At 51.3% G+C, this 10,783-nt stretch overlaps 2 protein-coding genes across 2 annotated transcripts in view; one reads left to right on the top strand and one right to left on the bottom strand.

Moving 5' to 3' along the window:
- LOC104290257 (chromosome unknown open reading frame, human CXorf56) overlaps positions 1 to 2,695 on the top strand; it is a 4,468-nt gene extending 1,773 nt beyond the window's left edge. Inside the window, 7 exon segments of the mRNA XM_009889335.1 lie at positions 45 to 213; positions 312 to 450; positions 971 to 1,060; positions 1,209 to 1,301; positions 2,053 to 2,271; positions 2,274 to 2,414; positions 2,417 to 2,695. Of these exon segments, the coding sequence (XP_009887637.1) occupies positions 45 to 213; positions 312 to 450; positions 971 to 1,060; positions 1,209 to 1,301; positions 2,053 to 2,271; positions 2,274 to 2,414; positions 2,417 to 2,695 (1,130 nt within the window).
- Positions 2,696 to 9,666: 6,971 nt separating this feature from the next.
- The window catches only part of SLC25A5 (solute carrier family 25 (mitochondrial carrier; adenine nucleotide translocator), member 5), a 3,240-nt gene continuing 2,123 nt past the window's right edge, over positions 9,667 to 10,783 (bottom strand). Inside the window, exons 3-4 of the mRNA XM_009889333.1 lie at positions 10,641 to 10,781; positions 9,667 to 10,052 (exon numbers count right to left, since the gene is read on the bottom strand). Of these exons, the coding sequence (XP_009887635.1) occupies positions 9,895 to 10,052; positions 10,641 to 10,781 (299 nt within the window). The 3' untranslated portion in view covers positions 9,667 to 9,894. The remainder of the gene's footprint in view (positions 10,053 to 10,640; positions 10,782 to 10,783) is intronic.

The following is a 10,783-nucleotide window of genomic DNA, read 5'->3' as shown; positions in this document are numbered from 1 at the left end:
GGCCACGGTCTCTGCCCCCCCGCCACTCCCCGTCCCTCTGAGAGCCCCTCCACGGCCCGGGGAAGGGGTTCCCCCGGTCCGGCCGTGTCTCCTCGCCCGGCTGGGGCCCGTTGGCCAGGCACCAGCCCCGCTGTCTGCACACTCCTCTCAAGCTCTTCCTCTCTCCTCCAGACCAGAAGGCATAGAGCGGCAGTTCAGGAAGAAGTGTGGCAAGTGAGTGGCCTTCAGTGACTTTTACAGTCTGTTTGGGAGGTAACCGTAGGAGTCCAGAATCTGGTTTTCCTCACAGCTGCATGTGTTTCTGTTTCCAGGTGTGGACTGCTGCTCTTTTATCAACACCAACAGAAAAACGCTCCTGTGACCTTCATTGTTGACGGTGCTGTGGTCAAATTTGGCCAGTGTTTTGGGAAAACAAACATATATACTCAGAAACAAGAACCTCCCAAAAAGGTAAGCAGTTTTAGAGAAGTAAGAAGGCTATCTCTATTTTTCAAAAGGGTGTGGTGAGCAAAATCACTGAATGGTGAGGGCAGAGGAGAGGAAAAAGAAAAAGGACCTCTAAAGAGTAACTCAGTTTGGTGTCTTCTCCCTCTGTGCCTTAAGTTTTCCTTTACAGAGGTCACTGCAGCTTGGAGTTCTCGCACTAAAAGAAAGCAAAATAAACATGGAAATCTAGACTGTGCCTGATGTTTAGGCTTAGTTACCAGAAAGTTTCCATTTGTAAGTAGGTCAGATTGGTACAGTGATTCTCAAAATCTGGCTCATCTGTTAGTGAGTTTGTGAGTGAGTTTGCTTCTGATCAGCAGCTCTAAGCCCAGAAATGACTAGGGTTGATTCTCCTTTGCCACCCACAGAGTTCAGGTAATCTTAATGACTTGCGTGAGAAGCATTAAAAGCTCTGGAGGGGGATGTGTTCCGTAATGGCACAACAGTTGCCAAGGTTTAACAAAATACCCTGCTTCTCACCCAGGTGATGATGACCAAACGGACCAAAGACATGGGCAAGTTCAGTTCTGTCACAGTCTCCACAATTGATGAAGAGGAGGAGGAGATAGAAGCGGTGAGTTTTGTCTGTCCTTACGGACAGTTGCATCTAAATGGAGCAGCTTTCTCAGACACTGATCAGAGCCAGTGATTGTCTCGCCATTTGGATGAGGTGTTGTTACTGTGGGGTTTGCTGTTGCAAAGTGACACTGCATGTGTTTCAGAGGGAGATTGCGGACTCCTATGCACAGAACGCAAAAGTGATTGAGAAACAGCTGGAACGCAAAGGCATGAGCAAAAGAAGGCTACAGGAGTTGGTGAGTGTTTTCTTCAGTGTTGGACATGTATCCCTGAGATCTGTTTGCTTTGTAAACAAAAGCTATCTTGCAGATCAGACTACAAATAGAGGTCCTGGTAAAGTCATAGGTAACTTGTAGCTTTGTGAGGATGACTTTTCCTTTACAGGTTTTATAGGGATGCTCTTCTAGTCCTCCTGAGCTTAAGTTGTTTGCAATTACCTATAGAGCTAACTGAAGAGCAGTCAGCAGAGCTTTTGCAGGGAGACTTTCCATGATCTGTTGGACAAGGAACAAGGGGAGGGGAAACCAGGCCGTGGCTCTACCAACCAGAACACCCCTTATGCTGTGCTCTCAAGCCTGCTTGGCAGAGCAGGTCTTTGCCATGAGGCGTCAGGGCAAGCTAAGGGCCTTGTGGAGGACCTGCCAGCTCAGCTGCTACCGGAAGGGTCACTTGAAAAATGAATGGCAAGAACATCACAGCTGATCTTACCTGCTGTGACAGGAGAGTAGTAAATGGGAGGGGGGAATGTTCAGCTTCCACCTGAGGACAGAATCTATGAAATTGTCTCCTGTGCTGTTAGTCTTGGGCTTTTTATGATTATAAAGGTGGTCCTCATTTTGAAGCTCAGGGCGGGGAGGGAGTCAGCAAAGGACTTGCTCCTGGTGTGAAAAGCTTGCAATGGTCAGGCAAGAAAACCAAACCTCATTGGAGCGCTGAAGGGAAATGTATCCAGACGTTATTTCATTCTATTTTAATTTTCTTAATTAGGCTGAGTTGGAAGCCAAGAAAGCCAAGATGAAAGGAACCCTGATTGATAACCAGTTCAAGTGAAATGCTGCACGTCTGCTGGGTATTTGGAGACAGGAGAAAGCTACCAGGAGCTATCGCAGATCTGTCAACAAAGCAGAAGTAACAGACGACATTCAAGGGCAATGTGCTGCAGCCAGCTTGGAGGATGAGTACCTCTCTGTCATAGGCGATACTCTGGTTCCAGTTTTAATAATTCCAGTGGCACTGGAGACTTTGCTCAAACTGCTGTTCTCTACAGACCCAGTGTTACGAGCAAGCTGTTCCAGACAGAATATTTACTTTTGGGAAAATCTTCACTGGGTGCCTTCCTGAGTTCAGTGCACCTTTAGATACCTGTCTTTTTGTTTTGGTAGTTTTCAAATGTGTAAGATTTCCATAAATGTATTGGAACAATAGGTCAGCTGTACAACAAAGAAATCATTACAAAAGTAAGTTCTGTGCCTGTTCGTTTTGTTATTTCAAATGTGTCGAGAACATGCAGCAGCCTGAGAGACATGCCATTCCAAGACAATCTGGAACAACTCAGATGCAAGGCTTGGGGATTGTACTGCTGTGCACCCAGACAGGCTGTCAGAGGCAGCCAGCACAGGCTTGGCTGTAGCTTTGTCTTAGCTCCTGTTGAACATCGGAAAGCCACAGTTGTACAGAATTACACTGTCCCAACAGATACTGCCCGATAGAAGAACATGAAATCCAACCCTGTTTTAAACTACTGAAAACAAAAACTGCTTGCGTGTTATACCACTAATGAGTACAAACATCTAGCTGAAAGTTACCGTTGCGATTGGTGATCATTTAAAGTAGGATACAACTGCACGTCTGAACTAACCCATTCTGCAAAACGGTATCAGTATTTGGAGTTGTAAAACGTGAAGGAGAAGGACAAATTGTTTTGAATGCACTGACCGCTAAGGACTTGGATAAAGATAACATTAAGAATTGTGTAAAGTACCTTGTTTGGGAAATAATATTGTGTCTCTTGTGTGATGTAATAACAGTGCTCTATAGCCCATGTCTTTGTTGCTCTACTTGGGATTAAATACTATGTTATATATTTGAACTAAAATACTTCTCCTAGGATGTTCTTACTCTACCAAGTATTGTAAAATAACATGAGCAATGAACAAGATACTTCGATGCTTCATCTCCCACAATTATTATGGATGACTTCCTATAATCAATAAAGATTTTCCATCTGGCTTTATAACCCTGACTGGGAAAACTCGGACCTGCTTAGCCTAAGGATGTAACCTTCCTTTCTTTGGGAAAATAATGTGTAAGGGAGGGAGTGAGCTCTGCTCCAGAGCTGGCAGGCTGGGATGCACGTGTTCAGGTTAACTCAAGCAGCGCTGCTCTTGTTCACTGCTGATCACCTGCTGATGTGAAGCCTATTTGCAGAAGCCTACGTCCGGAGGCAGTTAGGCAATTATAAGGTAGCTTATAGTACTTGGGGAGGGCAGGAGGAATGAGTGGGTACAACTCCATTACATAAACCTCTTTTCCAAGTGTGGTAGCGCAGTCCAGCCCGGCAAGGGCCTCTGGGAGCGACCCAAACCCCGGATAGCCCCAGGTTGGTCTCCATAAAAATTATGAAGTTTTTTCCAAGCAGGAGTCAGAGACTTTGAAATTTGAAAATAGATTTTGAATCATGTGAGGTCTCCTCGGATGGAGAGTTCTTAGTCCCCTGTCGGCACAAAGGATGAAGTACAGTCCTGCTTCAAGTGACACCCAGAACAAAAGCTGACTCAGGATGGTGTGATTTACAGTTAGGGTTAAGGTTGGGAGTGACAAAACTCAGGGCTTCGGCTGAGGTGGGGCTGTGAAGGGGCAGCCAGGTGGGGCCTAGGACCATCCTTGCAGTTCGGTGAGGAGGCGCAAAGAGAATTTGGTGAGTGCAGAGCTCAGCACAAGTTGTTCGAAGTAGCAGTTACCAACTGCCACCAACTTCCTCAGCTGCGCACCTTGAGCCTTGAGGCAGTGTTCACAGCACTGCACAATGGCTCCTCCTTTCTGGCTTTTAGAATACTGGCCCATGTTCAGTCAGTGTTTTTCCGTTCTTGTCATTAGAGATCTGCCTAGTTTGGCTCAGGACTCGCTCACAGGCCCAGTCAGAAAGGGGAGTATGTAGTTTGTCACGCTAGCAGTCCCCAAGATACATTTAATACACTCTAGTTATACAGTCAATGGCTGAAACAACTCCAACACAGAGAATCTGATCCAATAGATTATTAAGTATATATTTCTTACCCTAATTAGACCTAGTTCACAACAATTTAAATCAAGTTGGGTTTTTCATTTCTAGATCTAAATTAATTAAAAGATGTTAGTGGACTATAGCAACAGGAAGCAGAGGCACCTAGTTCAAATGCTTGATTAAATGTTCTATTTTAATAGATAAAACTAGCCATTCTGCAGAGTTTCCCACACCCTAGTAGCAACTGGGTAATCTGCAGCGGTGTCCAGACTAAAGAAAAGTCAGGTTTTGTGTTCCCATAAAAGCCAGCATTAGTTTTTATAAATCTGTGAATTTATTGTTTGTTTAACTGAGCATATTGTACATAAGAACTTGTCCGGATGCAGAGGTATTGCAAAGCAAAGTAGCATGTGCAATAAAAGTGGAGAAGGGGATCTGTTCCAAAAATAATGCCATACATGGCCAGAATTACCTCAGTGTGTTTCATGGCTTAGTCCAGTCCAGTTTCCAAGCACCTTTGCTAGAAACTTGTCTGAATTACCATGTCAGAATAGCTCGATATGTAGCAACGCTGCCTTGTTCCTCATAACCTGTGAAAAAAACAACCAACCAAACAAAACAAAAACCACCATGCAGTTTGTAAACACTGAAGAGAAGCGGTAATGGTGAATCCGACCTCGTGGGTGTTAATCGCAGCTGTACCTGGGGAGCAACACGGGGTCCTCCCCGCCTGCCTCCCTACACACAGCTGGTGCCATCACAGAAGCTCCGGGGTGCTGGATAACACTGAAGCTTGTTCAGAAGCTGGTATACAGCTTTATTGGCATTTATCTGCCTGGGCTCCTGGCAGGTTAATAGCTCAGAGGGAGCCGGGCCCTGCGAGCCCAGTAAGGGCTGTCTCCCAGGGCAGGGTTGCAGGGTGTTTTGGGGAGCCCTGCGGAGCTGCTTGGCCTTGCTGTCCTGGCTCTGTAACCCTGCAGATGGCACGAGGATGTTCACACTCAGCACAGCTGCATCAGGCAGAAAGCTGCCTTCAAGGGAGGAACCACTGATGGTTCCCTTGCATTGCAGCTGCAGCTGGTGCTGGGATGCTCTCAGCTCCCCAGTTCCACATACATCCTCATGGGGCGATGGCACCATGGTGCCCGGCAGTGACCAGGTGGCTGGACCACGTGTGGAGCTCAGCCTCAAAACCTGAAGGCAAATATTCCTGGTCGGCTATTACAGCTCTCCTTGGGCTGTGCTCTGTGTTTCTGCTATTTCACCCGCTAGACTGATGTACAGATGGCTCACTCTGATTCCCTAGACTATTGCAGTTAATAAGTGCACACTAACTTTTTTTTTGGTGTATGACAATGTGTTCAGCTTGGGAACAGCACTGACTGATCAGCCTAAATCAAACCAGACTCAGGTTTGCTGGTGTTATCCTGCAGACCCCTAGGGGTCCATGGGGCACTGCCACATCCAGGCATTTAAAAATATAAAATGCAAATTATGGGCCTGTTTAAAAGGCTGTAGGTGTGGGCTCTGAGGGATGGGGGAGGAAGCCTTGTAGCTCTCCGCTGGGGAGATCTTATGAACCTAGCTGGCCATAGCATGCTGGCTTTTTTGGGTGGATTTCAAAGCTCAAGTGGCCAATCTCTCCTTGTTTGTCAGCCAGAAAAATGCCACCCCATTCCTGCAGCCAGGGCTGTCACGCCTGTTGACACCGGCAGGATCAAACAGCAACAACCAGCAAACCCCTGGTGGGACAACACCACCCAGAACCTCCCTGATGCTGCGGGTCTTTCTTTGTGCAGTTCCTGAAGGCTCCGTGTGCCCAAAACCGCTCCCCCCCCAGCAACTCTGTATGGTGTCAGGGTGTGCAGAAACGGGACTGTGTCCCCGTGGACACGCCGGCTTTAGCTCCTGCCCCGCAGCCTGACTCATGTGCTTTGGGCAGCCAACAGGACCCCTCGCATGGCTGGATCAGTCCCGCTGGTGGTTTCAACACACCCACCCCACTGGGAACAACCCATTTTACCCTGTGCGACCCAAACAATTGCATCTTCTGGAGCAGGGCAGGCAGCACATGGAGGATGCTGGGGCCATGCCTGGCCCACGGTGACAAGAACATGGGGGCAGGGGTACTCCTGGCTCCATCCAGAGCCCAGAGACACAGCCCGGGGTGGCCCAACGCCTGCTGAAGGGGTGAGCTGGCACTGCGCTGGCCTTTTGCGGGTCAGGTCCTTGAGGTGGGACACTCTCCATTGCAAGGCCTGGTGAGATCCAGGCACCGGCCCTGCAGCGAGAGGCGCAGCGTGTGCACTGGAGGAAGCTTTCAGACAAGCCCCTATTTCCTCAGGAGCAGGTTTTCTCCATGCAACACAACCGTTTTCTGCTGCTCCTCCTCCAGCCACAGAGCCTTGGCCCCGGGGCTCAGCTTTGCCACACTCAGACCCTACGCTGAGCAGGGCCAAGCACTGGGCATGGCTTGGAGGTCAAGCTTCAGTGGCACTTTGAAGGCAGAGATGTGAATGTGGATACACCAGGTAGAAAGGGGGCCTCATGCAGGCAGAGCGAGCCTGGGGCTGCTGGCTGAAGCAAACTCCGAGCCTCTGCTCCCTGCCTGCGCCAGATGGGTGAAGATCCCTCCTGCCCACGTGTGCCTGATCGCCCCTGTTCCCCCACCACCCCTAGGACATCCCGGGGGTGACAGACCCTGTAGTCTCCACATCTCAGCCTGGACGTGGGTGAGATGGTGGCTGGGGGACACTGCTGTCCTCTCCGGTCACTGCCTGCCTCTGCGCCCATCTCCAGCAGAGAGAGCAGGGAAGCTCATCCATCACACCTCCCTCCTGCCGCCCCGGGCGAGTCCCACAGCCCTGCTCCCACCTCTGTGCCATTAGCACCTCTCAAATCCCCCTAGGAAGACGGTGGCTGCCCCTGTCTCGCCTTGCCCAGCACCCAAACCTCCACGCAAAGGTTGTTCCCCACAGCCTTCAGCCCAGCCGGTGAGGTTCCAGCCCTGCAGAGCCGGTGGGGGACAAGGGCAGCCCCACCCTGGCAGCCCCCTGGCACCATGGCCGGCCCAGCCTGGGGGGCGCTGGTGCGTACCGAGCTGTGCCAAATCTCCAGCACCGCTCACCACCTGCCCCAGATGCTGACAAGTGCTTCGTACCACCCTGTGCACAGCCATGCTGTGTGAAAAGCTCCTAAGCCTGGGATTTATGGCCACCAGGCCGAGGTGAAAGTGGTGTTACAGGCGCTCGCCCACCCCTCCCCACCAGCAAAGGGGCTGATACGCCGCACTGGGCACCGCTCCCGAGGAGGAAATTGTGGGATGAGAGGTGTTGGGTACTCCCCACGGGAGAATCATGTTTAAAAAGGAAAATCCCTCCCATCCTCGGGGCAGCAGGGCCTGGTGGGCAAAACACCTGTGTTGGAGGGACAGCTCTCAGCTGGCTGCCTCGCCGCTGGCTGTCCACAGTCCCTCACCCATGCCTCAGTTTCCCGGCAAGACCAAAGCCCTTAATCCCTCTGTAACGTGCTCCTGTGGCAGGCAAAAGCAGCTGTTGAACCCCCCAACCTGCTTCCCCAGGTAAAGCTGCTCCCGGGGAGCTGCCAGGAGGGGCATGTTAAATCCCTGGGGACCCCAGGCCAGACGGGGCTGCCGGCCCATGGTCTCCAGCGGTGGAGTGCAGGGAAAACCCGTTGAGGGCTCTGCCCTGCATCACCCGTGCACCGGAGCTAAAAAACAGCTGCGAAACACATGCTTGTTTCCTGAGTCCCAAAGGCAGTAAATAGCACAGGTAGCTACAACACATGTCGCCCTGTGAGAAACGCTGTGGGTCTAAGGATCTACAGGTCCCACTGCTCAGCTCCTTGGCAGCCCAGCACCACAGCCCAGCCCAGCCCCTCTGTCACACACCACCATGTGGAGGGACAAACGCCGCACTTACCTGCCTGTTATGGCCTGGCCACGCGTCCCCTGCAGAGGAAAGGAGAGGAAACGATGGCCCAGGCACACCAACCAGCAGCATGTCAGAATGGACCTTGAAATCCATGAGAGCTCAGCAGCAGGAGGCAATAGGAACCAAGAGCCCTTAATTAATTAGCTTGCATTTGTGCTGCAGGAGAGGGCTCCCCAGTAAGTCTGCCCCATGGCGCAGCCCCCTGCCAGGCTGCCGGCTCCCCCCAGCACGCTTCCTGCACCTTGTGCCATTGCTCCATGTCTTACGGGGAAACTTTCAGCCCCTTGTGTTTCCAGGCCAGGCATCGCAGGGAGCCCAGGGGCAGCGGGAATGCACCAGCAAAGGCTCTTGGCTCAACAGTGCAGCATGAGACCGTCTCCTATCACAAACTCGCACACTCACAGGGACCCAAGCGTGCTGACGCCGGCTGCAGTGGGACGGTGCTGTGCTCTCACGCCCAGCTGCCCCACTTAAATTTCAGCAATAAAAACAACTACTGACCTTTGCAACACACGGGCTTGTCGATCCGCCTCGGACAGTGGTTGAGATTGGTTTCAGTGATTGAGATCAACTGCTTTGAGCAGGCCTGGGCAGCCAGAAAGGACCAAAGGCACGGGGGCAGTGAGGAAGGACTCGCTGATGAGGACAGAAGACCAGGAGAGCATCCACTCACCACCACAGCTGCCTGGGCAGAAACCAAACAGCTTCACTGGGGTGGCTCACAGACCCACAGAGATGTCTGGGTAAAGGCCAAGCCACACACATTGCCCAGTCTTGCAGTGTTTTTCCCAAACTGCCCCAGCAGCACGAAGGAATTTCCCCCTTCCCCCAGAATTTGGGGTTGGGACAAGTTTAACTTCCAGGGGTAAGGGATAAGCCTGGGGATGCAGGTCCCTCCCTTGCACCGGGGCCTCTGCTCAGCTACTGCCTCCCTGCAGCACACCACCTCGCGCGAGGGCCAGGTTAGCCAGGGGCCCTACACAAGAGCAGCAATTACCCGCACTTATGTTCTCTGGTTGGGTTTTAACATGCCCGAGCAGGCAGCTGTTCCTAACCCAGAGTATGTGATGCCAGCTCTGCTCCTCCGGCTGGCAGCAAATACCCCTTAGACACTTCTCCATCCTCCCAGGCATTCCGCGCCATGGGGAAGGCTGTTTTGCAGAAGGGTTACACACTTGGCACTTTAGAAAGTCCTTCAGAGCTGCCAGTCCCCATTCCAGCCCATACTGCTGGCCTCCACTGGGGAAGAAACGTTACCCAGCTCCCCCAGCAGCCTGCACCGCATTTACTTGCCAGTGACTACAGGTAGTTAGCAGGTAACAAGGTGTGCTGGATGGAGATGGTTCATCTTCCCTCTCCTCTACAATCCCTGTGCAGAGACCCCCACCCCCCTCACACTGCAGCAAGAACAAATGTGAGACGAGGAAAGTTGGTTTTAGATTTTTATTTCTTTGTACGCTTTAAGCAGAAGTGACTGAAATAGAAACCATGTTCGAGTCCCATCAGGGGGAATGACTTAAAGACAGGGCAGGCAGTTACCCCTGCCCCATGCCAACCTGTATAAATAACAGCCGTCATTTTTAGTAACTAGACGGTTTTCATACAAGTCCACAATTACATATTACAACATGCCAGTTCACAACGGGAAATAACTTATGTGTACTTCTTGATTTCATCATACAGGACTAAGACAAAAGCACCACCCATTCCTCGGAGTACATTTGACCATGCACCTTTGAAAAACGCCTTGGAGCCCTCATCCCGGGCAATCTTCCGCCAGCAGTCAATAGTGCCGGTGTACATTATGTCAGCTGCGGAAGACAGACAGCGTTAGGAATCAGATGCCCATGACCCCCAACATCCAGGTCAGAAATGGCCTAATGTTATCTGCCAGCTTCATCACCTCAAGTGCACGCCACTTCGTGACTGACTTTCTCCAGTATTGGACAAGATCACCCAGGAGATAGGCTGCTCCTGCTGCATTACCCCTGGGAGACACTGGAAGGACCGGTTCGAGCAGAAGGCAGCTACTGTTTGCTTTGACACCAACACTTCCAGACCCAAAAGCTATTGCACAGCCAGCCAGGCCGTGGCTGCTACCAGGGATGTCTCTTCTTGGCCCAGGGAATCTTGTTTGCAACATCCCTGGGCAAGCTCTGCTGTTCCTACCTACTGACAGGTATCCGACTTGTGCATGCCACCTTACAGGGGTGCTGCAGAGACCGCCCCTCACCTGACATCTGCTTCTGCAGCCCCTCTCACACCCTGCTGTTTACAAGAGAAGAGGATAGCTACATGGCTTGGTGAATGCCAAGCCACTCTGCCTTCACCTCAGCTCCACCACCAACTGTTGATACAGGGATGCCCAACACTCCCCACACAAGAAGCTAGAAACTTACTTCCTTTACGGCCAGACTGCATCATCATGCGACGACGAACCGTATCAAAAGGGTAGGAGGTCAAACCGGCAACAGCAGTAACGGTCTGAGCGATCATCCAGCTGACAACGATGTGGGTGTTCTTTGGGTCTGGAAGCATTCCT

This window comes from Charadrius vociferus, unplaced genomic scaffold, assembly GCF_000708025.1.
Source record: "Charadrius vociferus isolate BGI_N301 unplaced genomic scaffold, ASM70802v2 scaffold7, whole genome shotgun sequence".
NCBI classification, from domain to species: Eukaryota; Metazoa; Chordata; class Aves; order Charadriiformes; family Charadriidae; genus Charadrius; species Charadrius vociferus.
Note: the sequence above shows the minus strand (reverse complement) of the source record. Positions and strands in the feature narration are given on the sequence as shown.